Raw genomic sequence first — 27,559 nt, forward strand, 5'->3', positions numbered from 1 at the left:
GGTGAAAAGAACTGAAGAGCTAGAAGATGGGAAGAAGTGCTGCAAAATGTCCTCTGGGCATGACATGGCTATTGCACACATGAAAACACAGCAACTGTGGTTACCAGCATAAGGCCTGCAGAATATCAAGCCAGGTGAAGATTTTAACATGGTATGTGCTGGGGGCAGTGGGTTCCAGATGCTCTAGCCCTAGCTGAGGGGTTATTGGCAGATGACAGCTGCTGGAGTAAGAAGAATCACTTTTCTCTGAGGTGGGTAGTCATTAGTAGGTAGCCCACACCCAAATGGATGACCCCACACCTATGAACATATAAACAACACAAACTGGACTCAGTGTGACTTCTTTTACAAAAAGATGATATAAATTTTGGAGGGAGGTATATTTAGGAGCAGCCTGGGGGAAGTTTCAGGGAGGAGTTGGGGATGGATATGATCAAGATGCATTTTACACATGTATGAAATTCTAGATAATAATCAAAATATTTTGTAAAAATTTCTCATTCTAGAAGGTCATTTGATGGTTAGCATTTGGATTTAATGTTTCATTTGGATCAATGACAGAGCCAACAGTCTCCATCTGTTCATAAAGGAGGGGTCATGGGGTAGTTTTCTCATAGTGATTCTCCCATGTTGCTCTCAGAAGATGCTCCACGTGTATGTGCATAATCCAGAGATGCACTGCTAAAAGCTTTCTGGGTACTCACTTATCAGGCATTCAAACAAAACATGTTTTTGAGATGGGGCTTTCCTATGTTGCTCAGGCAGTCTCAAGCTCCTGGGCTCAAAAGATCCACTTGCCTCAGCATTTTAGTAGTTGGGACAACAGGTGTGTGACAATTCACCCAGATTAAAACCACTTTTGAACAGAGAAATATTACATCATAGCAAATAAAAAAATGTTCACTTGAGAGACAGTGGGAGCAGATAGGAAGGATTGGAAGGGGAAAAGGGAGATGGAGGTGTGGAAATGATGCAATGATGTAAATACAATCAATAGCCATGTAACAAATGCTTTTCTTTTTTTTTTTTTTCTGAAGCTGAGGACCAAATCCAGGGCCTTGAGCTTGCTAGGCAAGCATTCTACCACTGAGCTAAGTCCCCAATCCAATGAAATTCTCAAAAATAAAAAAAAAATACATTAGAAAAAGGAGAATACAGATAGGCAATTGTTTTTACTTTTCATGTTATAACAGTTATGTTAAAAGTTATCTAAAAATGTAAGATACCAGCTACCATCTCCACATTTGATAATTTAGCCATTATTATATACAGGACAAGCTAAGCTAGATATTGAACGTTACTGTTCATTGGTACTGTAATCTCCTGTAATTCTCACCATGAAAAGCTATCAGTTAGCTGAACAACATTAATCTATCACTTTACATGTATTATAGCCTTAGTAATACTGACATTTCGATACTAAGAATATTCTTGAAAACTAAGTTCATAGCAATTAGTCTGACAAGGATTTACCATGTACACTGCCCAGAAGAATTCTAAAAAATCAAGTTTTTTATGTCCTCTTATTTTAGTTATACTAAGCATTACACAAATAAAATAAATTGTTTTAAAAAGTGTTTTCCCCAGAAAGACAAACATGGTATGTACTCATAAGTGGATATTGGATGTAAAGCAAAGGATAACCAGGCTATGAACCACAACCCCAGAGAAGCTAGGTAAAAAGGAGGACCCTTAGAGGGATACACATGGAGAGCCCCAGGAAAGGAAAATAGTTAAGATCTCCTGGGTAAACTGGGAAGGGGAATAGAAGGGAGGAAATGATCACCACCCAAATAAATTATGTGTACCCTATTTTTTTTCAGAGGCTGATTCTAGGGGAGAATATAGACTGTAACTTTATAGTACATAAAAAGTCTTTCTCTCTCCTTCTCCCTTACGCCTCTTTCAGCAGATCTCATGTATTCCAGACTGCCCTTGAGTTTACTATATGGCCAAGGAAGACCTTGAACTTCTGAGTTTCCTGCTTATTCAACAGAAACACCCTAGTATCTACAGAACAAAACCTAAATCCCTCATAAGTATGTAGTCCTCAATCTCTAGTACCAGCCTTCCTCACAGCTACCTACTTCTATCATAAATGTGTCCTTCATTCAGGCTGAACTAAACTGATCATTATAGTCAGACCCTACCTTTCATCTTGTAAACATCCATTACTGAAATACTTGGGATAGTGCCAAGTGACCTTGCAACTGTGCTCTGAGTACAACCAAAAGGTTGGTACACATCCATGTGATGGTCAATTTGTGGGAATTAATTTCCTTTTCCTAGCATGTGGGTCCTTGGGATTGAATGCCAGTGGTCAGGTTTGGCAGTAAGTACCTTTACCTGCTAAGCCATCTTACTACCCCGTTTTTTATAATTATTTATTTATTTTTGAGACAGGGTTTCTCTGTAGCTTTGGAGCCTGTCCTGGAACTAGCTCTTGTAACCCAGGCTTGCCTCGAACTCACAGCGATCTGTCTGCCTCTGCCTCCCCAGTGCTGGGATTAAAGGCATTTGCCACCAAAGCCTGGCTCTCTCTTTTTATTTTTAATCTTTGCAAGGTTCTAATTCCTGAGAAGTCACATGACTTACTTACAGGTTCCTGGGTATATATCAACAAAGTGGAGGTGAAAAATAGTCACATAACTCCCAAACAAAAACATGCCCTACCACACAGATACTTTTTGACAGCTCCCATAACACAGGCATAATAGTCTCTTCTCCATATTGCTTTAGTGAGAGCTGTGATACACTAGAAATATTTTTTCACACACATCCAAGCATGGGAGTCTTCTGTAAAGGACTACCTGACACTATGATGCTGACAGTATTTAGCCTAAAATGTGAACTACTATCCTTGAACTTAGAGGGGAAAGGCATAGTATTGATCTGCTGATTCTTGTGTCCCCCTTCAGAAATGTGCCCTGACAAATCTGAAAACCCACTTCCCCTTTTCTTTTATGCCCTATTTCAAGGGCAGTATCAAAAGAAATGAATGCATCTGAAGTCTCTTAATACACACTCCTGAGACATAAGAGAGACTGAATCTACGGGGAAATCTCAATAGTTTCTATAAACAAGGCTTTTTCTTTTTAAACTTTCCTGGAATCCTTGGGTTAAAATGAGAATGTGATTTCCCCAAGTATAAATGCAGATTTACAATTTGCTCTTCCAGCTTTAATATGGAAATTAAATATACAAATAATTGATAATGTCTGCATGCTGTCCATTTAATGCCAAGTGGAGGACTTGCTAACAGATTAGATCTCCTCAAGAAATGGTGTGGTGGTTTGAATAAGAAAGCTCCCCCCATATATTTGAATTCTTAGTCACCAGGAATTTGCACTATTTGAGAAGGATTACAAAGATTAGGAGGTATGGCCTTGTTATAAAGTAGGTATGGCTTTGTTGAAGGAAGGGCATTACTGGGGTAGCCTTTGAGGTTTCAAAAGCCCACGCCAAACCCAGCCAGTCAGTCTCTGTCTCTCTTTGTCTGCCTCTGGTTCAGGATGTAGCTCTCAGCTACTATTCCAGTGTTGGCCTGCATGCCACCATGCTTCCCACCATGATAATGGAGTAAACCTCTGAAACTGAAAGCAACCTCCCAATTAAATCCTTTTTTTTTTTTTTTTTTTTTTTGGTTTTTCGAGACAGGGTTTCTCTGTGGCTTTGGAGCCTGTCCTGGCACTAGCTCTGTAGACCAGGCTGGTCTCGAACTCACAGAGATCCGCCTGCCTCTGCCTCCCGAGTGCTGGGATTAAAGGCGTGCGCCACCATCGCCCGGCGTGCCTTATCTTTTAATAGCTACCTTAGTCATAGTGTCTCTTCACAGCAATAGAACAGGACTAAAGCAAATGGTTAATGACTGATGCTTTATTTTATATGTCAAAATGTATTACAAATAATGTCTTGGCTCTTAAATGACATCTGAATCTGGCAGCTGCCAATACTTACTGCCATGAGCCTTTAAGCACCAATGAAGTGACTGACTAGTAATGCCATATCACTGAAATTTTCTGGATATCGAGGTTCAAAGATGAAAGCTTTGTTAAACCAAAGGTAAATATCACATTTTCTTTCATATGCAGAATCTAAGATTTAAATATATATGTAGTTGTAACATGAAAACAGAAGGAAGTATCAGGGGAAGAAAGAACAACAGGGGTCAGAACAAGGAAAGATAATGGGGAGATAAGCAAAATATGATGTCATATTAGAATCCAAAAAATCCAGAAATACTGTAATTAAACTCATTACTCTGTGTTCTAATTTTCAAATGCTGTTTAAAAACAACAATAAAAATGCTATGCTAACCTAAAATTTTAAAAAAACACTCAAAAAGGAAGATGTGTTAACACAAATTCTCCTATATCTGACTCTGTTATAAAGTAAAAAAAATACCTTAAATCACTAGAGAAATTGAGAAGGCATTTCCCCAAAAAATATACAAGATAAAAATAAACACAAAAACATATTCTAAATCTTATTAGAAAGATTGGTATTAAGTAGTGAAGACAACTACCTTCAAAACTCCTTTACTGATTTTAATTATTTTAGATCTGTACTTTCGTTGTCTGACAGAAAAATGGCAACAACATTGTTTTAAATTTATCATTAAATATGATATAACACTGCTGGTTGGGATTCTCCTTTGATAAATATATCCATTTGATGACAATCTCTGCATTTTGTCAATTGTTTTGATACTTGGGAGTGGTCAGAAGTTATCACTGAAGCCTGGTAAAGTATGAAAGATCAAAGTACACAGTGATATTATAGATAAACACCTGCTTCATGCCATGACTATTCCAAGTAATTCAGGTTGCATATCCCTAACCTAAAAATCCAAAAATTTAAGGATATCATATTTGGAAATTCAGATTTCTAAAAAAATTAAATTTATTATTATGTAAATGGATGTTTTGCTTGAATATGTCTGTGTACCATGTGCATGCAGTGTTCAAGGATGGAAGATAAGGGCAACAGATCCTCTGGGACTGGAGTTATAGACTGTTCTAAGCCGTGTAGGTGTTAGGAATCAAATCCAGGTTCTCTGAAAGAATAGATCAGTCAGAGATCTTAACTGCTGGGTTATCTTTCCAGCCCCAATTAAATATTTTTTGATGAAGGTATTTAACTGGTAAAGTATGTAAATATTCTAAAATCTTGGGGGAAACCTGAAAAACAAAAAAATACTCTAGTCCCAAACATTCCAAATAAGAGATATCTTTTAAATTCAGCTTTTAAAACTTTATATATGCAGGTGTGTGGGACTCTAACTATGGGTTTACCTGATAATGTGGTTCAGAAGCCATTGGAATTGGTTTCGTTAAGAGTTTGAAAACATTTGGAGATATAAGCTAAAAGGTTGTAACCAAGTTTGATGGGTGATTCTGGCGAGAGTTCACAAGACCAGAAGCTAATAAAATGTAGACAGTAAAGATTGTGCTTATGATATTTCAGATCATAAACTCTACTGGGAATTAGACTAGATGATATCCATAGTATAACATCATGAAAAAGAACCCGTCTACAGTGTCTTGAGATATTATAGTAAGATGAACTTAAAGGTGACAGATTGGGCTGGAGAGATGGCTCAGTGGTTAAGAGTATCTGTTGCTCTTCCAAGAGACTTGGGTTCAATCACTAGCACCCACATGGATGCTCACAAACTCTATAACTCCAAACTCAGGGGATCCATACCTCTTCTGGCCTCCACAGGTATAAGACATACAAGTGGTATAGACATACATGAAGAAAACACACCCATATACAAAAAATAAAATTAATTAAAAAAATAAAGATGGTAAACTACTAAATTTGGCAGAGGAAAGTTCAAGGGAAGTGGTCATTCAGATTGTGGCATCTATTTCATTACCTGCTTTTAGCCAAGTTTACAATGAGAATTGTAAGCAGAAAGATTGGGATATTTTACAAGTTGAGCAGAAAAGCAGCAGCTAATGTTGGGATCAAGGAAAATATGACTGCTGAAGAGCTCTGGGCCATTAAAAGAAGCCAACTATTTTGCATCAGGACAATAGTAAATATACCTTGATCATCTTCAGGAATGACCAAGACCCAGTCATTCAGGCTCAGGGGTATAAAGATGAACTAATTTGAAAGATTGTGCTTTGAAAAAAGAGTTGTATGGCACTCTGCTGGCATAAGGCCACTTGGAAAGTGTTTCTCCATGTTCACTCATCCAAGCATTTATAGGCCACTGAAGCCATAGTCCAAGGGGGGCACAGATACTGCTTTAGCTGGCAACAGACCTTAATGTTGCTCATGAGATGCTGTTTTTACAAGGATACAGAAAACAAGAGTTATGGGATCATGAGGCTTTCCCCAGATTTCAAAAGAAAGCCTGGGAGGGTAGGCAATTTGTAGCAGGATCAAGATCCCTGCAGGCAACACCTACAGGGCAATGTGTAAAGCTGTGCAGATAAAAATACTAGGGAGATCAGAAACTTGAACAGCTAAAGAAGGCTGCAGGGGGAACATTTTGCCAACCCAAAATGTCATATAGGTTGCAAACAGCAAGGCCACAGCAACAGGACAATCCTAACCCGCCTAGAGCTCACATAATGGCACCACATGTCATGGATGCTAGACACGCATCTACAGGATTTCAGGTTTGTCCTACTGGGTTCTAGTCTTTCTTTTGTCCCATTCCTCTTTTTTGGCCCCATTTCTCTTTTGGGGGCTAGAATTTTTTTCAAATGCCTTTGAATGTGGAATGTATACAGCCATGACTTCTACATTTTACAGAGGTTCACAACTAATAGTTTTCTTTTAGTCTTCAAAGAGACTTTGGGCTTGGACTTTTTAACACAGCCAGAACTGTTAATATTATATTGACTCTTGGAAGTAGATTGAATGCATTTTGTATTATAAGACAGACATAAGATTTTAGGAGGGCAGAGGTAAAATGTTACAGTTTGGATACGAAATAACCACAAGGGGGCATATATTAGGTGCTTAGTTGCCAGCTGATGGCCCTTTTGGAAATGACTAGATCTAAGGGCTCTCATCTAGTCAGTATGTTGATGGATCAATAATATGACATCATTATTAGGAAGTGAGTCACTGGAGACATGCTCTGAAAAGATATATCTTGTCTCCCTCTTTCCCTTTTCTTTCTGTCAGCCACGAAGTGAACTTCTCTGCTCTTTTATGTGACCCCCACCATATCCTGCCTCACCACAGATCTGAGTACTATGATGGAGCTGAGTACTATAGTCTAAAACTTCTGAAGCTGAGAGCCAAATGAAATATTTCCTCCTTTAAATTGTTTCTCTCGGGTAATATAATGGTGATAGGAAACAAAAATAAAAACACTGTCTAGCATAGTCATCTTTCAGCCTGCTAGCTAGATCCTTGGTTAGAATAGTATGCCTGAACTAGTACACACTAGTACATAGTAAAGTCTTGTCTATAAGAGCAATAGCAAATACAAAATTGCTCATAAAGGATTCTACACCATGAGAGGCCAGCAGTTTAACTGCTCAGTGGAAACTTCACATAGCTTTGAATGGGCTTCTGAATGCAGTCAAGTGGAAGATACCAGGAAATGCTAGCTGGTTCAAGCCAGCTTTCCCACTGACAGGGAGTCCTTGCCATCTGAGGGTCAAACATCATTCATGCCTGCCAACCTTTAGTAACTAATTTATGGTCATGTTTTGGTTCACTTCATAAAAGTTAAAGGTCAGCTGAAATGCAGGAATACTCCCTTTTCCCCATCACTATTTTCCCCTATACATATAAGGTAGCACTACAACTTTCTTAAAATTGTATACAAAGCCATATCCTACTTCAACTGGACTAGTTAAAATAGAAACATGAACTTAAAGACTATACAGATGAATCAATTGGAAACTCTTAGCTTATTATGTGAAAATAAGGTTCTCAGTACCAAGGACTCTTCTTGCCTGGGCTCAACAGAGTCTGACAGGAGACATTGAGACCAGGAAGCATAAGGGATGTTGGTTTTGTGTGCAATACCAACTATTCTCCCTCCAGATTAGAAATTTATTTATCTCTGAATAATCTCATAGGGTCATATCCATTTTTAGATGTCAATTTTCCACTTCAAAGCCTGTTTTATTCCTTCATTCCTTTGAGAGAACAGTAATCATTATTTCATTCACTATTTGAAAATGTGTACACTCTATTCTGTCTAGCTAAAAAATAGCAACAAGCAACTCCCAGTTCTTATTTAACAAGCTAATTTTTATGCTTTTTATAGTGCACTAGGAATTTTCTCAAAATTTGCACAAGTGATGACACAATTCTTTTAACTCAACATCAATCACATGGAAGGGAAGCAAGTGTTACTAAAATTGGAGCTCATACACTGGGGGAACAGGATTGCTAGACATTGTTTTCCCAGGTTTAACGAAGGCTGACCTTCATTTCTAAAATGCTTCCCCTACTTTGGGATGTTGAGCTTAAGAGCCACTGGGGTTTGGGGTGTAGAACATGAAAGAGAACACACATTTTCACAGAGATCATGATGTCTCCTTCCCTTGATGAATCAAAATTTCATCATTATTTGCTGGTATCTACTACACATGATAATATATGTTCAACATAAATGTATGTATATTTCTATGTAAAAACATGCACAAGAAATGCTTATAAAGGCATGTGTTTTAAGATTCCATACATGGAGCATCCTAAATGTCCATCATTAGTGAAATGAATAAATCATGGTATATCTATTCAATAGAATATTCTACAGCGACAAAAAAAAAACTATCTAGTGAAACACACATCAGCATATATGAATACCATCAACATGCTTTTGAAGTCATGAACTTAAACACAGAAGAGAGTATGTTGTGTGATATAAGTTTAAGGACAAAGACGACTAATATATGGAGATAGCAGTTGCAACATTGGTTGCCTATGGAGAGGCAGAGGTTGCAGACAAAGCTGAACAAGAAACTTCTAGGGTGATTTTGTTTTTATTTTGGCAGAAGTATTGTTTAAATGTGTATATTCATTTCTCAAATTCATCAAATTACTTATTTAAAATCGACACATTTTTACTGCTGTCACAATTTTGATGTAAGAGATGTGACTTTACATAGGTTACAAGAGTCTGGGAAAACATGGGCTCCTATTTTGTTGCTGTCTTAAAGATGCTGCTAGTGGTGTTATCAGCAATTTGAAGCTTAATACAGTTGCTGAAAAAGTACAGCCTCTGAAACTGGGAAACTAGATGCAGTAATTCTCAGCTCATTTGGAACACCACTTACTTTATGTATTCCTTACTTTATGTCATTCATTGGAAGACTTATAAGGCCATGCTTGAAGTCCCTAGCTATCAAACAAAGTTGCATACATTTCCAGAATCCTCTTCTGTATTGATCTGACGTAATTATGTAAGTAACAGCTTACTTACTGGGACAGAAAAGAATGTATCTCAGAATGATTTTTAAAATACTTATTTTTCCTATATGTTATCAATAGAAGAGGAGGAGAAGTAGAAATAAGACATTTAAATATCTGGTTTTCAGAGGTTGAATTTGAAACTCTACTTACCCTACAAATTCACAGTAGTCATGTTTGATGGCCACTTAGCTAGAAACTACATGTCTTAGGGTTTCTATTGCTGCAATGAAACACCATGAACGAAAAGCAAGCTGGGGATGAAAGGGTTTATTTGACTTACATTTACTCATTGCTGTTCATCACTGAAGAAAATCAGGACAGGAATTCAAACAGGGCAGGATCCTGTTGCAGGGGCTGATGCAAAGGTCATGGAGGAGTGCTGCCTGCTTGCTCAGTCAGTTTTCTTATAGAACCCAAGACCAACAGCCCAGGGACGGTACCACTCACCATGGGCTGGGCCCTCCTCCATCAATCACTAATTAAGACAATGTCTTATACCTGGATCTCATTGGAAGCACCCTCTCAGATGATTCTAGCTTGTGTCAAATTGACATACAAAACCAGCCAGTACACTATATTTTCCAACTTTACTTGTAGCAATATGGAGTCAACTGACTATAAGTCAACGGAATATAAGAGTCAATGGAATATAAGAAGTAGCAACTCACTCATGCTGACTAATTTTATGTCAACTTCACACAAGCTAGGATCATCTGAGAAGACAGAACCTCAACTAAGAAAATGACTCCAGAAAGTCAGGCTGTAAGCAGACCCATAGGGCATTTTCAAAATTAGTGATTGATGGGGGAGGGCTCAGCCCATAATAGGTGATGTCATCCCTGGGCTGGTGGTCCTGGGTCCTATAAGAAACTAGGCTGAGCAAGTCATGAGAAACAAGCCAGTAAGCAGCACTCCTCCATGGCCTCTGCATCAGCTCCTGGCTCCAGTTCCTGATAAACAGTAAGCCAAATGAACCCTTTCCTCCCAAAGTTGCATTTGGTGATGGTGTTTCAGCACAGCAATAGTAACCCTAAGACACCACATTAAAGAAAATCCCTCACTTACTTTTCTTCTCTGGTAGCATACGTGGCACTTTTTTCACACTAGGAAAGCTATCCTACAAGGATGGAGCTTCCAGATGTGTAGCAGCTTGACTTCTTCATGCTCTATGAATCAAGTATGTGGTATTATCAGAAAAGGGTCTTGCCAACAAGATGTGTAGGGTAACCAATAGCACTGACAATCACTTGTAATGTTGGGGGTCTATGGAACCTTACTGGCCAACAACTTCAAAAGAGGCAACCCATTCCTAGCATGGGGATTTTTATTTGTTAGCCTATGGTGTCTGGTAGAGGCACTGTTGCCTCTTCATAGAGTGACTCTCTTTCAACTCCTTTATGAGTATGCATACATGCACACACAAATGTATACATATATGTATATATGCACACATGTATATATACACATATATGCACATATATATGCATGTATGTGTATATGTACAAACACATCTGATCTAGCAAGACATCCCCAGTGGTGCAATAGTGTCATGAGCATCATGCCAGTAACAACCACCTTTTGAATGGATTTAAGTCTCAGTCCAGAAGATGAAACCCATACTTTATTATCAGGCCAAAAACCTGCGGCCCTATAATATAATCTACTATTATTATACTAAATGAACATAGTATTAAACAGATTCCTAGTAATTCCTAGATTAATGTATCTCTCAACCATCATCAGAGAAATTTCTATGTGTAGTGGATGGTGATTAGCCAACATTTACAACTGGTCAAGGTACAAAGAATGAGAGACTGTGGGATACTCAGCCCTAAATGGAACATACGTACTCAACCATTTTCCTCCAGAGGCCCCAGCATCACTGCAGAAGAGGGGACAGAAAGAGTGTAAGAGCCAGAAGTCATAGATGACTACGAGGAAACAGTGTTTTCTAGACACATAATGCAATTCCACATGCGCTCACAATGGCTGTGACAGCACACACAAGACCTGTGCCAGTTCAAGCCAGACAACATCTCAGCATGGAGAGGTGGGGTGGGCACCAAGTCTCACTCCCTACTCAAGGAGCTATTAGCAATTGTTAGTGTAGAGAAAGGAAGGGTCAGTTTTCTTTAAAAGTGTAGCTCCTAGTAGGTCGACTGCACAACCAAGAATATATAGGTATCACAAATTGGAATTGATGGGTTTAAAATTTAAAAGTTGGGATACAATTTGGGTGGGGAGGTAAGAGGGATTTATCTTGGGGTAGTTGGGGCAGGGGGATGAACGATCAAAATACAGTGTACAAAATCCTGAAAGAATAAGGGAGAGAAAGGAAATAATTTGGCTCTCCCTTTCTTCTTGTCTGTAACCATGGCCTATCTGTTATAATGTAAGAGAGGCAGTAAACTAGCTTCAACTATGGAGATGATGCCAACATGCTAGAGCAGTGGTTCTCAGCCTTTCTAATGCTGTGACCCCTTAAATATAGTTCCTCGTGTTGTGCTGACCCCCAACGTTATTTTGTTGCTATTTCATAGCAATAATTTTTACCACCATTATGACTCATAATGTAAATATCTGATGTGTGGGGTATTTGATACATAACCCCTACGAAAGTCATTCAACCCCCACAAAGGGTTGCAACACAGGTTGAAAACTGCTTGTCTATGGGACAACAAAAACCTATAAAATGGTTGGATGCTAAGTCTAAAAGCCATTTCTAGAGCAGTGCTGCTGTGCTAACAGCCTGGTTCCCTCAATTCTATCGTGCTAAGCAAGAGGAAAATTTCAGTTTTACTTAAATCATTGGATTTGCAGGCTCTTTGCTACATCATTTTAGCTAATTTACCTACTATTTAAGCTTTGGAGGCTTGCAGTCTCTAGACAACACTTTCTAAGTTACACATATACATTCATGCATGCACACACGTACAAACACAACACAAACATGCACGTGCATACACACGTATGCACACACACTCACAGGAAATAAAATCAACACCATTTATACTGGCTAGTTTTTAGTCAACTTGTCAAAAGCTAGTCATCAGAGAGGAAGGATCCTCAATTGAGAAAATGCCTCTAGAAGATCAGGCTGTTGGCAAGCCTGTAAGGGATTCTCTTAATGAGTGATTTATGGGGGAGGGCCAGCCCATTGTGGGTGGTGCCATCCTTGGGATGGTGGTTCTCAGTTCTTTAAGAAAGTAGGCTGAGCAAGACGTGCGGAGTAAGCCAAGAAAGGTAGTACTCCTCTATGGCTTCTGTATCAGCTCTGCCCTGTTTGAGTTCTTGCCCTGACTTCCTTCGATGACGAACAGTGATGTGGAAGTATAAGCCAAATAAGCCCTTTCCTCCCCAATTTGCTTTTTGGTTATGGTGTTTCACTGCAGCAATAGAAATCCTAAGACCCCATCATTATCTATTGTGCAACATCAACCTTACTACTTCAGCTAGTCCTCCATAGCCTAAAAGATACCATCACCAATATCTTTTTTCTTTTCTTTCTTTCTATTCTTATTTATTTATTTATTACTTGAGACACGGTTTCTTTGTGTATCCCTGGCTGACAAGGAATGAGCTCTGTAGACTAGGCTGGCCTTGAACTCAGAGAGATTCATCTGCCTCTGGCCTGGAATTAAAGTGCGCCTATGACTAGAGTGTTGGGATTAAAGGCATGCACCCCACCACCCAGCAATACCTTTTTCATGTGTATAATCCCATCCTCTATGCTTAACTTTATATCCTGTATTTTCCTTCACTTGCATCTTGTGTTCTGGTTTCACCTGATATTTATTACTTAGATGCACCTTGTGCAAAAAGAATTCTATGCTCACACTCCAGCCAAATTTAATGGCCTTTCACTATCCTCCACATCCTACCATCTCCCATCCATGATAGAATGCTTTCAAACTTAGACCAGAAAATACAAAGAAGCATTTATACCCTTAAACAGAAAAACTCTCTCCTTCTGCTATACTTTTATCTATATAACTTTGGACAACCCCTTCATTAAACTATCTCTCTCCCCAAGCTATTAGAATTTTTTTGACACAAGAGTTATATAGACCAGACAGCCCTGAACTCCAGAGATCTGCCTGCCTGCCTCTGCCTCCGGAGTGCAGGGGATAAAGGTATATACCACCACACCTGGCCTTATTAGGATTTTCTACATGTCTTTTTTTTCAGTTTGCGCATCTTTTTTTTTAATTTATTTATTTATTAAAGATTTCTGCCTCCTCCCCGCCACTGCCTCCCATTTCCCTCCCCCTCACTCCGATCAAGTCCTCCTCCCCCGATCAAGTCCCCTTCCTCATCAGCCCAAAGAGCAATCAGGGTTCCCTGACCTGTGGGACTGAAATCTCAAGGTCCAAATCAGGAGCAGAAGGAGAGAGAGCACGAGCAAGGAACTCAGGACCGCGAGGGGTGCACCCACACACTGAGACAATGGGATGTTCTATCGGGAACTCACCAAGGCCAGCTGGCCCGGGTCTGAAAAAGCATGGGATAAAACCGGACTTGCTACATGTCTGATTTAAGAAAATATGTGTTCCAAAGGCAAAGTACCTTGTGCGTTTTCATACCTTCAGCAGTTAGCATATGACTTGGATCATATCTAATGAATGTTAAAAGACAACAGATGAATTTAGCAGGTCACATGTTCACAAACCCTACACATAATCATTCTTACCTATTCAGTGCAAATGCATAGTGGAATTTAATGTTGTGCTGATCAGCCAAATCACATGTAGGCAGCATCTTCAGTGTTTCTACCAGCTTGACCATTGCATCATAGTCCTGTTGGAAAAATGTCTCAGTGTGAGAAAGAGGAAACAGTTCTTCATAGATTTTTCTGAATAGTTATAAACATAAGACAGCCTACAAATTTAAAGAGAAACCTTTCCTAGCAGACAGTATTTAGTGAAATTGTAGCCTTAGCAAGTACACAGAAAAATTATCAAGAAAAAGAATATAAATGAGACAGAAGAGGAATTCCTGCTATCAGAGAGCACAAAACTCCCAGCACTCGGGAGGCAAAAGCAGTCAGATTCTCTGTGAGTTCGAGGCCAGCCTGGTCTACAAGAGCTAGTTCCAGGACAGGCGCCAAAGCTACAGAGAAACCTTGTCTCAAAAAAAAAATACAAAATAAACAAAAAGCAAAAATAAAAGTAAAAATTTTGTTAAATGCAAAACCAGGAACACATGTGAGCCTAGCAACAACAACAACAAAAAGATGTTATATGTTGAGTGTGGGAGGTTAATACCAGCAGCAGAACTGCATTAAAATCAGTTGGATAAATACACACAAGAAGACCTAGTGACTTTCCAATGCAAATGGATAAAACATCTTACTCCTTCCTATTTTGCCTAAATCAATCAAATTAATCTAAGTTAGAATTTCTCAGCTGCAGCACTGTTGATATTCTAGGCTTACATTTCTGCTCCGGAATGCTGTCCATGTATTTATTGTTGGATGGGTAGCTGTATCTCTACTGGAAACCACAAGTACCCCGGACCTACAGTCAGTTTTGACAACTAGAATGTCTCTCCAGACAATGCCAAATACCAGCAAGCTAAGAACCACTGCTTCAAATGCCACACACATTACCCCAGGGGTTGAACTGCTAACCATGTGTGTCTCCACTGGGTTCCATTTTGGCAGTGCCACCAATAGATACCCATTTAGCCAGGATTAGATATTACTGGTATTGGCCAACTCACTGCCAGTCAGTCAGTAGAGAGGATCTTCCTACAGAAACCTAATACTTAGCTTTAGACTTTGATGCTGCTGCCTCAGAAAAGAGAAGACAATATATCTAAGGAACCTTCTGGCTCTTCTTTGGGCTTAAGAGGTCTAACAATGAAAAGTTAAGAACTGAAGCCGTTCAGGAAAGGAAGAGTAAAAGAAAGCCAGCAACTCAGAGAAGCATTTCAAGGGCAAGGGTGTGGTAGCAATCATTGCATTGTGAAAGCAAAAGCAGGAACATTGGGAGTTCAAAGTCATCTTCAGCTACATGGTAAGTTCAAAACTCAATGTGCTACATAAGCCCATCTCCAAATAAGAACAACAAAATCAAATACTTCGAAAAATGTCTCACTTTCTTGTTGCATAATACCAGCACCTGTTATTAAAAGCAGGTAGCTTTTTGTTCGTCACTCAGGCCATGGGTTCCTTAGCAGCTGACTCTGTTCTCGGTCCAGACCATAAATGAATGTCTCGCACCATAATTCATCTTTACAGAATTGGGATCAACAACCTCTAGTGCAGCTCTGTGGTATTCTACAAGTAAAGCATATTATCTTTTGTGCCTCCAGAAGGAAGAGATGCAAGACACCCTTAAAACGAATTCAATTTTGAAGAGAAATCCTCAGTTTCCCTTCAGGATTCCACACCTCATAACCTGAGTCTCAAGATTTTTCCAGTAACTTCTGATGCCTATATTAGAATAAGCATCTGCTTCCCTAGTTCTTTAACATAGCCCAGCTACTTCTACTCTCACTGAGGAGTTGTGGTAAAAAGAGAAAGGCGTGACCAAAGCATAAAGGAAATTCTGGAAGAGTTGAAAACAAGGGCAATGGAGCTAATCAGCTTCTGTTTGAATCTTGACTTTACCACGCTCTGTAAATCTGAGCAGGTTACTTAATTTTTCTGTGCCTCAAATTTCTTCATTTCTAAAATAGAAACAATTAAAGAATACCTAAACCATAGGGTTAAGAGGTTTAATGAATCAGAATTTACAAAAGGCTTATTCTATTACCTAGAATAAAATATACATAAAATGTTGAACTCTTAGTTTCTTATTTTAAGCACAATAGGGGCTCTTGTTGGAGTGCTTACTCCAGCTCTAATATGACAAAACTACCTCTAAATCATCTATAACAGCCCATCCAGATCATATGCTTATTTAGAAAGAGCAGCTTCTTCATCACACTCCTGATGTAAATAAGTATACATTGTATGAGAAATTCCTTATAACAAAGAAAAGTCAGGCATATGCTAGCCTCACCTTAGTATATTTCATACCTGGATATCACGGTAGGACAGGAGTAAGTTAATGATAATGTCCGATGTCAGAGCCTCAATATTATCTATGCGGAGTTTGATCCGAGTCAATTCTTTTGCCAGTTCATCACCCTGGTATTTCTCTCTGGCTTTCCGGATGTCATTTAACAAGGTTTCTTTGTAATAAACACTAAAGAAGAAAACAAAAACCCCTCATTATATTCACGCATCCAAGTCTCTCTTAAGGAGTGCTCAGACAAGCACAGTTCTCAATAACATATGGGGCCTTGGCCATCCCTGAGTCTTCCTATACCAATAAACATGTTAATATACATTTTTTGCATACTGCAGCAAAAAATTAGTAGGTGATACAAAAATTCAGCTTATTACAACTTTAACAAAAGTATCTTCAAAACTTAACTTAGAACTTAAGAGTCTAAAGAATTTTTAGCGCAACTCCCTTTTATATATGTATCTTGCTTCTATGCTGTGTACATATATGTATAAATATATATATACATATTACATGATTAAATATGTATACAAGTTTACATGATTATTTAATTTCCCCCACTTCCAACAGATGATCAAAAGTCAAACAAAACTCCAAAAGACATAAAACCTAGGCAAATTCATTTTAAAAACATTTTCATCTACTAAGTGTTCCCAGCTTGTAGTCAAGAAGCTGTTCCCAGGTGAAGGAGAATGAAAACTAGTGATGTATTTGTTCTTGAGCAATCCAACAAAGGGTACACAGAGGACATGTCAGGAAGATTACAGACAACGGTACCTTCCACCCTTCCCTTTCCTTGTTATATTTTTCTGCAAAAATGTTTTCAAATATAAAAATCTAAACAATAAAGTATGTAAATCATTTAAAACAGTATAAATCTACCCTGAAATGCCATCATAGCCTCTCATTCAGCCAATGTTAGTATGTGATACTTCATTTAAAACTTGAAAAGCATCCTCATCTAGAGGTATAGTAGCCAATTTACAATGATGACCATGGATTAGTTTAAGCATCTTGTCTATTTTCCAAGTAATTTAAAATAGAACCTGGGCATTACCAAGCAGTTATGTTATCAATTCATTAAGAAGCTGAAATTATATAACTGTAAAGACCAAATTTCAGTTTCTCACTTAGGAAAGAGTAACTCAGCTCCAGACAAAGAGAAATGACACAGATAAAATAAGAAGAAAATAGCATTTAGTCTAAATAATTATGAGGTGACGGCACGTAAGTGTGCACACAGTATATAATCTGCTTCAATGCTCCTAATAAGACCTCAATTAACATTTAAGAATACAGTCATAGCCTACAGATACACTTCTGATAGAAAAAATGCCAGTGTACCCTTTTCATTCTTTATTTCCTTATTTGTCAACTTCCATTACACTAATGATGAGCAAATTAGTAGATTCTGCCAGTGTTTAAAACTGTTAGTAGCGGAGTGAGTCATTAAGTTGGGTATAATCCATTGCCCAGTCAGCAAACTGCAAAGGCATCAAAGCTATTAAGGTGTTATTAGTTTGGCCTGACAAGGGAAAGTTACACTTGTTTTCAATGATAACTGAAAAATCGCTTTAAAAAATATGAAAAAAATTTAAAAAGAAAAAATATGAACAGTAACTTTTATGCAAATGAAATTATGCCTGGTGTATTGGGAGTATCAGATATGTAATAAGGATGTTGCCATTTCTGAAGCTGATGATGGAGGACGTTGCTAATCACTGCGGACATGGAAATGGTTTCTAAGTGCCTTTTAGCACAAAACTCAAACTAGAGATAATAAATCTGCCAGTGTTGGTACTTGGGCTAAAAACGTACCTGCTATCCCTGTTATAGAGGTTTTCTAACATAAGCACCATTAACCCTCTCCTTAATGATGACAGACACCAGGTACAGGAAAGTGTTTTTTGAGCTTTTGGAAATTAAAACAAATCCCCCCAAAGCTTGTTTTCTTCCTAATATATGAATTTATTGAATGAAAAACAAACTTGAATCTATTTCTTACAAAGACATCTGATTCCTCTGCCAGATTCAAGCTATATATCTCTTTGTTATACCTAAAAATGTGCTTCTAGAAGAGGTTTCTCTCTAAACTTCACTAAAATCTTTCCTTTGAAGTAAGACAGTAATTGTTACGGTGTCAAAAAAAAAAATCACCCCTTGTTTTCTGCTGCTGTCATCAGACTTTTTCATTAAAGTCTGCATCCGAAGGAAGGGAGGGCATCAGGACAGAAAAGGTGAGAAGTCTGGTAACAAGTGTGACTTTCATGCCAGTACTTAAACAGTAACCCTTCACCGTTCAGGGTGCCATGATCTGAGCCAAAGTATGACATGAGGTCCTTGACATTTCATTACAAGTCAGTTCTGCCAGTCCTTTGGATTTTCATTTGTTTTGGAAGAACAAATCCTTCTTATGACACAACTTACAGGAATAAATCCTTTAAATTGGCTGTGAGCAAAACAACAGGGATATTCTAGTTAAAAATCATTTCCTGCCTTTAACTTTTCAACTAACAACACTCAAGGTACAGTTTATTTAGCACTAAGGTTCAAAGAGCTACCCAATGAACAATCACCTAAGCCGGAATTCACACTCAAACCTATCTGCCTCTAGTAGACACCATACCACATGACATAAATCTATGAATAACATGTCACAGACATCCTAAGGTCAGGCTGGCTGAAGCCTGACTCAATGCATGCTTATGACAAGAACTTAAGGTCAGAATAACCTTGTTCTGGCATTTTGAGAACCTGAACAACTGAGTATAAAATTATGTTCACAAAATTATGAAAACACAGAATCTTAGAGGTAAAAGAGACCGTTTAAAAACAACCACAGAGTTAGCTTCCCTGTTTTATAAAAGAGGATAGAGACATAGAGAAGAAGAGGGAGCCATGGCTAGCTCCTGGTCCAATTATGCCCATGCCCTGTTCTCTTCTGGCTTCATCTCAGGAAATCAGCTTAGTGAGGAGGCACAAGGGGGTAATGATGGATTCCAAGATGATTAAGCAGATGGCCAATGGCCCCTATTCTCTGGGCATCCTGGTCACTTCAAAGTATATCACCTCCCTGAAAGTGATGGGGAAATCACTTTCTGCAAGACTCCCAGGATTTATGGTGGCTGATGGAAATTACCATGAGGTCACACGGATGTCCTTAAGGAGGCTAGTGAACTTGTCCACCAGGGGCATACACAATGGGCCCAGGATGGTGTCCCAGTTGGGCTGCATGTACTCTGAGGCTCGCCTTTGGGCATCACTTTCGCAGCAAAAATAATCAGCACATGGTGTCACAGTGTAAGGGATGAAATAATAATTCCCACTAGATGCCTGGAAAAAAAGAAACAAAAAGTATTTCAGAAAGTGAGTGATACAGAAGCACAGCTATAGGCCTAAACAGGCAGACCTGGTAGGACAGGGAAGGAGAAGACACACAACATGAAAACCACTTCGTGTGATTATCATTTCAGACCTATTAGGTTCAAAACTGGAAACCATTCAATTTCAAAATCGCTCCCATCTGTATACCTTTGAATTTCACTGGCAAAAATTTTAAAGAGCTTTAAGTTTTAAAAACTATTTAAGTTTATTGCCTGTTCTCCAAACCGTAAGGAACCTGGACCCCTTGATAACCAAGCATTATAAAGTGGCTTATTAGTTTTTAGTGTAAATAAAAATCCATATAATTTGATGATTTAATACAGTTTCTACTAACTTTTTTGAATAAAAGTGATTCTACAAGAAGCACACATCAACAAATATGATTATTTTCAAGAAGTTTATAAAAATCTGTCACCAATTTTCACATTATTAAGCAGCATCTTTTGTCCTGTAGAATAATTATAGCTGACTGAATCATGATATTTTGAAAAACATATTCATTACCTTTAAAGGGCATTAATTATACTAAATTTTTAACACATTGAAGGTTAAAAATACATTCTTTATATGATGTTTTATAATCAATCTTTATAACTATAAATATACATAAATATATAAGCATATAAATAAATTTGGCATACATACATTGTTAAATAGAATGGAGACCTGTGGCTTGACTCTGAAAAATAATCTTTTAAAACACTGGAGGTTCTACCAGGAACAGTTTATATCTTATTGAATTGTTGGACAAGGGGCTCCCATGGATCATCCCAAACATCACAAGAGATTGCCAAGGATATTGGTTGCTTTCCACAACCTGATAGGAAGGCCATATTGCTGAAGACAACAAACACTTAATTATGTCACCAAACATGGAGAAGTCAAGCTGAAACCCAACTAGAAACTCCATACTTACTGACTAGCATTTATGGTGCTGAAGTTACTCTGCATGGTAACAGAGGAGTAAAGTAAGCATCAATGTCATCAAGTTATAAACACTGCAACCTACAATGTACCTGCCTGCAACATATACTGCTGCAATGGTGTCATAAATGTTATTGGAGTAACCAACCACTCTTTGATTGGATTTAAGTCTCACTCCATGATATGGAACCCACATCTGATTCTGCTAAAGTGGCTGACAACCTGAGACTAGATTGGCCGTGTACCTAGGGAAAAACCTACTACTGTTATTCTGCTTAAGAACAGCAATAAAATGACTCCTAATGACATAGTGCAATGCCCATAGATAAATGTCTCACTCAACCATTATCAGAGAAGATACTTTTTGTAGTAGATGGGCACTATCACAGAGACCCTTAGCTGGACAATGTGCAGAAAGTGAGAGACTTTGGAGCACCCAGTCCTAAATGGATGTCTTTATCAAACTCCTCTCTTTAAGGCTCGGGGATACAGAAGAGAAGGCATAAAGATTCCAAGATCCAGAGGTGGTGGATGACTCCAAAAACTAACTTCCAGACACAACAGAACTGATACACGTAAGAACTTACAGAGAATGTGGCAGCATGCACAGGACCTGCACAGGGTCCCAGAGCACTGAGAGGGTTCTGGACACAAAGTAACATCCCTAACCAACTAGCTATTTGCCATTAATACCTGCTGGCAAAGGGAAATCAATTTTCTTTAATAGCATATCACTGGGTATATCAACCACACTCCATGGCAGGTCAATGCCCAGGAGTAATTGGTCAAAATGAAATGAACTTCTTCATGTGCTTTTTTGTGGTTTTCTTGTTTTGTTTTGGCATTTAAATACATAATTTATTTTTATTTTGTGTTCATTTGTGTTTTGCTTGCATGTATGTCTGTGTGAAGGTGTCAGAAGTCCTGGAACTGGAGTTACAGATAGTTGGAGCTGCCATGTAAGTGCTGGGAATTGAATCTGGGTCCTCTTCAAGAGCAGTCAGTGCTATCAACTGTTGAGCCATATTTCCATCCCTCTTGTTTAGAAATTTTTTATAGAAAGAGAGAAAGAAGTGTCATGAAGTTGGGTAAGAAGGAAGGAAGGGAGATCTGGAAGGAGGTGGGGAAAGAAAACATTATTTATATATATATATACATATACATATATGGGGTATATATACACACATAGATATATGTACATATAATATGAAATAATTAAATTAATTAATAATTTTTAAAATCGTATGAAACATTAAGCAGGGGAAAAAAGAAAATACTGGAGGTTTAGTTGAATGCAAATCCAACAGAAACTAAGACTAAGTAGGGCTGTTCAATAAACTAATGCTACTCTAGGTTCTACTAGAAATATCTAGAAAGGAAAGAGTCTCAGTGTTTTCTGGGTTAATCTGATTACATTTAGACCATTGTCCCAGCTGCAAATCAGATTGACTTTCACCAAGCTGAACATAATTAATTTGAGAGTAAGTTTCAAGGAGCCCATGCTGGCCTCAAACTTACTGTGTAGCTCAAGATGACCTTGAACTCCTGGTCCTCATCTTTCTGCTTCCACTTCCCAACTCCTGAGATTACAGGCATATTCCACAGGCCCTTCATGTATTCAACCTTTTGTTTGAACTTTCAGAAAAAAAAAACTAGCTTAAAAATTTAGATCTTAATCACCAACATCTCATAAACTAGATTTGGTGGCATATACCTGTAATCTTAGCACTTTTGGAGTTAGAGTTGTAATTTCAAGGTCATCCCCAGCTCTATAGCAAGTTTTAGGCTAACCTAAGTTACCCAGTCCATGAAAAAAAAAATTAAAACTTCAATTCCCGTATTTCAACTTGCATTTTGAAAGACTTTATATGGCATGAGGAGCCATTTATCTGGCTTTTTCCAATTTTTAAACTAAAGTAGTAGAGGTATCCAGGAAGTTGGACATAGTGAAGATATAACATCAGAAAGTACTTTTGTGGGGTTGAGAAGATGGTTCACTCAGTACAGTGCCTGATGCACAAGCTGGGGTTCACAACACCCAAATAAATGCCAGGACTGAGCTTGTCTATAATCCCAGTGCTGAGAGGCATGGACAGGCAGATCCCTAAAGGCGACTGGACAGCCAGCCTAGGTAAATAGATGATCTCCAGGTTAAATGAGAAGCTATCTCAAAAATGAGGAGAGTAACTGAGGAAAATAACTGACATCAACCTCAGGTATCCATCTGCATGCACATATGCATGTACCCACATAAATATGCATATATCACACAAAAATAATTTTTAATCACACAAAGTTATGTTTAAAGTATACTATGTCCCCAGTAGGACAACAAATAAAAGATAAGACTCCTTTTAAATTAAAACTAAATGTATTAATTATAGAGAAAATTGTCACAATATCATGATCTAAGATCAAACAGAAAATGTGGGAAATTTTACAACTTACATGTTTTCCTTCTGAATAAAATCTGCTTGATGGAAGTATAAGTCACATTCTTTTTTTCTATTTTAATTTAAAATATAATTGTCCTGAAATGCTCTTCTTATACTTTGTTGGGCCATGTCATTTCACATTTTGAATCTTAAAGTAGTCTGTTAAAAATAATTACCAATACTGTCTCACTAAAACACATTTTAAATGAGTTGAGCTTTATCTTGGGGACTAGATGATATTTTTGGCTTTGCAGAACTCCGAGTATAGTAAAGAAGACAGTTGAGGAGAACTTGAGGGAATGGGACAGTTGAGATAGAGGAAAGATAAGAGATGAGAGCAAGGAAAGAGATATCTTGATTGAGGGAGCCGTTATGGGGTTAGCAAGAAACCTGGCTCTAGAAAAATTCCCAGGAATGCACAAGGATGACCCCAGCTAAGACTCTTAAACAATAGAGGACAGGGTGTCTGAATTGGCCTTGCCCTGTAGTCAGACTGATGCTTATCTTAAATATCACTATAGAACCTTCTTCCCACAACAGATGGAAACAGGCAGAGACTCACGTCGGAGCACTGGACTGAGATCCCAAGGTCCAGTTGAAGAGTAGAAGGAATGAGAATATGAGCAAAGAGGTCAAGACCACGATGGGTACACCCACTGAAACAGTTTACCTGAGCTAATGGGAGCTCACCAACTCCAGTTGAACTGGGAAGGAACAAGCATAGGGCCAAACTAGACCCTCTGAATGTGGGTGACAGTTTTATGGCTGGGGCAGACTGAGGGGCCATTGGCAGTGGCACTGGGATTTCTCTGCTACATGTACTGGCTTTTGGGGATCCTATTCTCTTCAGATGTATACCTTGATCAGCTTAGATGTAGTAGGGAAAGCCTTGGACTTTCCACAAAGCAAAGTGCCTTACTCTCTCTTAGGATTAGAGGGGGGTGGGGTGGGAGGATGTGTGGAGGGACTGGGAGGAGGGAGTGGGAATTTGGATTGGTATTTTCTTTTTAAAAAACTAATAATAAAAAAAGATGGGATTCTCTCCAGCTCTGACTCTAGGATGACATTACTTCCTCTTATTGTAGGTACTCTGTTCCTATCAAGTGTGATCAAAAGGAACCAGGCTTCCCTTTTTCCTTCAAGCACTATTTTTAAGGGCAGAAGCTCTATTCTAGGCCAAAAAAAAAAAAAAGTCCAAACACTATGTTCTGATTGCTTTTACCCCTACTTATTCAGGTAACAATTCCATGCCAGGAGATACTAAGAAAAGACCCAAGACTGCCGCCTCTTCCCATGCATCACTCACAGAACAGGGTATTAGCCCAAGAAAAGATGCTGCCTCCATTGCTTGCTCCAGAGCATCATTATAGCGCAGTGCCTGAGGAAGAAGAGGCTGTAAGGAGCTGATTTTATGTGTAATGCAACATAGGACATTTCAAGTCTATGGACACTCTTAAAAAAAGAGATTGGTGGCAAGGAGCTAAGAAGAGCCTTGCAGGGCTCTGACAGCAATAAATAAAAGGTAATTCAGCCCTAAGTTTTTCAGAGAGCAAGTTAACTAAAAGAGACAGCAAAGAGGAGCCTTCCTGAGGTTAGAACAGACTTCAAGAACTGGACTTGTGACTGAAGGCAGAGGAAGATGGCAGCAGGGGCGAGGTATTTTCATGATAAATAATTCCATATTTATAGCTGAAAAATTTAAAAGAGTAGACGGAACCTTTGGATCTAGATTGTTCCAAATTCTCAGTAGAGTTTTACAACCAGTAACAATGATGCTTAAGTTTTAAATTTCTCTTTGGCAATGAAGGTGCTGTCCCCAGAAGATGGAAAAGCAACTATCCTGAGAGTTGCCCAGGATTTTTACCAGTTAGTAGCAGTTAGCATCCCAGAAGCAGAGCAGATCTGCAGATTTGGATGTAGATCTTGCTAGACAGCTTACTTAGTTCACATGGTTTCCCTGATCCTGATTTAGTGTGTACTTCATTCCTGTGGACAGCATATTAGGCTTTCTTCCCTAGCAAATCAGATTGACTGAGATTGTAACTTTGCCTTCTCATCTAAACATCAGTTATGAGAACATTTTCTCTGTCCTCGATCAGTATATAGCTTGTGAACAGCATCTGGGAAAGTAGTGGTTCCTGGTTGTATAATTTGATTTCAGGCTTTTGAACAAAAGGACCTAAATTATTCTGATGTTTACAAAGTACCTATAAAACCCTGTACACACCTAGCTCAAATTCCTCGTAGTTTACCAACAAATACAAAGTTACTTACCAGAGAGTGAATGTGTGTGTGTGTGTGTGTGTGTGTGTGTGTGTGTAAATAAATTGTAATGGGGACACACTGAAGAATGGGGAACAGAGACCAGTTCAAACAATTAGTGGCAGTGTCTTAGGAGCTAAGATCCAGATGTAAAGGCTTCAGCTCCCACTACTTCTCTTTTAGTGGGAGTAGAGGGAACGAGTAGAGCTGTTTTAGTTGTTCATGGCAGGTGGAGATAGTTTTTGTTCACTCTTAGTGACTAAACTTCAATTTTTGAGAATAATATATTGAGTTACTGAGTGAAAGTATTCTGATTTACAGAGAGAGTCAGAGAGAGACTCTGGATTGTTCCCATTTTGAAAGTTTGCTCACTTTCAGAGCAAAAGCAACCTCCTCAGTTCTCTGTCCATTTCATTTCTTCAGTATAGTAAACAGTGGGACTTGAGAAAAATGCTCTGGTCTGGGTTGTAAAGATCATTTGAACAATAAATCTTACAATACTGAAGCACAGAATATAAAAATTTAATTATGGAATTAATAAAAAAAACAAAAAGTAAATGGTCATCTTAAAGATGGAAAATATCCTTAAAAGACAGCTTTTATTTCCTTATTTGTGTGATGGTTAGTAAGCTGTATACTACCCAAAGCATTTTAAAAAATCTTTCCTTTAGCTTTTTTTTGAAAGTTGCCAAGGTATCCCTTTCCCTCAAAAGTAATCTGCTCCTCTCTTGCATGCACCTGGGGTTTTCTTTGCTCAGTAAATCTCAATGACAACCTTGCATAATGATTAAGTAGGACAGAGGCCAAAGTCTGTGAGCATAATTTAACGAAATCTTCTGTGTTCTCTTGTATTCTAGAGAACAGCATTGGTTCTGAAAGAACTGAATTTTTGGTAGATGTTTTTCCCACACTGCTAATCTTTGAGTTGAAGCCATTCTTTATATTTGACGGACAATTTTCAGAAAACTTTTTTCAAATGTACAAGACTCATGTACACTTATTTAGAATAGTTTTAATGCTAGGCCTCATATATCTAAAAAATAGCAAAGAAATTGGATTTGGAAAATATGGTCTGGAATTGCCTGTCAGACTCTGAAGAATACATGTTTCAGTTTTGGATTATAAACCCTATTTATGATTTTTAAAATATATTTAAAATTAAAATAAACAGAACTGGAATTGAAGACCACTAGTATAAAAAGGGTCCACATGTAAATATTTCAGATTGTGAAACAAGTTGTGCCTCAAGGAACTATCAAAAGGGTCAGTGAAATGACTTCCATAAAGTTGTCCTCATACTTCCACAAAGGACCATGACACAGAGTTGCCCTATACATATCATATTCATTCATATTCTCTCTCTCTCTCTCTCTCTCTCTCTCTCTCTCTCTCTCTCTCTCTCTCTCTCTCTCTCTCTCACACACACACACACACACACACACACACACACACACACTTTTTTTTAAAAAAAGCAAGCAAACAAAAAATGGATCCTACATCAAGGAAGGGGGAATAAAAGATTACAAGAGCCAGAATATAAGGATGTCTGCTGTGACATAGTCTTTCCTCAGAATGCCTGAATAAAAAAGACTGGCACAATAGCACTATCAGTGGACATGGAAGGGGGAACCTTTCCTGGGGTCCTACCCTTAGATAAAGAATTATATGCAACTATTGACAAATGGGAGAAGGAGAATTAGCTTCTCCTAGGATAAGCTGCCTTATTGTTAGTCTAATGTAAAGTATCAGCCTTGAAATGATATATACACAAACAATACAGACTCGGCAAGTTGAATTCATATATATTTGTCCATATAATCAAAGTAAAGGAAGCTATCCACTTGATAGTGGGAGGCATTGGAGGGTTTGAGGGATGGTTTGCTGGGAGGAGGGAAGTGATGTCATTCTGTTTCAACTAAAAACATAAAACATATTCTAGACTTATCACCTAATAGGAGAGACTAATAACTAGATGCAACACCCACTCAGCATGACTCATCAGAGACATTACTAATCAACCATGACAGGGACAGCAAGGGAAAAGACAGTTCAAGAGCTCAACTGCAACAGTCATTCATGGAGAAATTAAAATAAGTGTCCCTGCCCAAGGCTATACCCTTGAAGGAGCTTCATTTAGAG

The 27,559-nt window shown here is 38.4% G+C and overlaps 1 protein-coding gene and 1 pseudogene across 2 annotated transcripts in view; one reads left to right on the forward strand and one right to left on the reverse strand.

The window, feature by feature from the left end:
• Nucleotides 1–27,559, reverse strand: part of Map3k15 (mitogen-activated protein kinase kinase kinase 15) — a 124,857-nt gene that overhangs the window by 70,063 nt on the left and 27,235 nt on the right. For both annotated transcript variants that reach the window (XR_007595734.1, XM_050164357.1), the window contains exons 4-6: nucleotides 19,555–19,748; nucleotides 16,424–16,592; nucleotides 14,090–14,196 (exon numbers count right to left, since the gene is read on the reverse strand). Coding sequence is in view for 1 of the 2 variants with exons in the window: in XM_050164357.1 (XP_050020314.1) it covers nucleotides 14,090–14,196; nucleotides 16,424–16,592; nucleotides 19,555–19,748 (470 nt within the window). In the remaining variant the exon portion in view is untranslated. The remainder of the gene's footprint in view (nucleotides 1–14,089; nucleotides 14,197–16,423; nucleotides 16,593–19,554; nucleotides 19,749–27,559) is intronic.
• Nucleotides 22,812–25,290, forward strand: LOC126515031 (dehydrodolichyl diphosphate synthase complex subunit Nus1-like; annotated as a pseudogene).

The sequence above is a fragment of the Alexandromys fortis genome, unplaced genomic scaffold (genome assembly GCF_014885135.2).
Source record: "Alexandromys fortis isolate MF-2015 unplaced genomic scaffold, M_Fortis_MF-2015_v1.1 scaffold_147, whole genome shotgun sequence".
NCBI classification, from domain to species: Eukaryota; Metazoa; Chordata; class Mammalia; order Rodentia; family Cricetidae; genus Alexandromys; species Alexandromys fortis.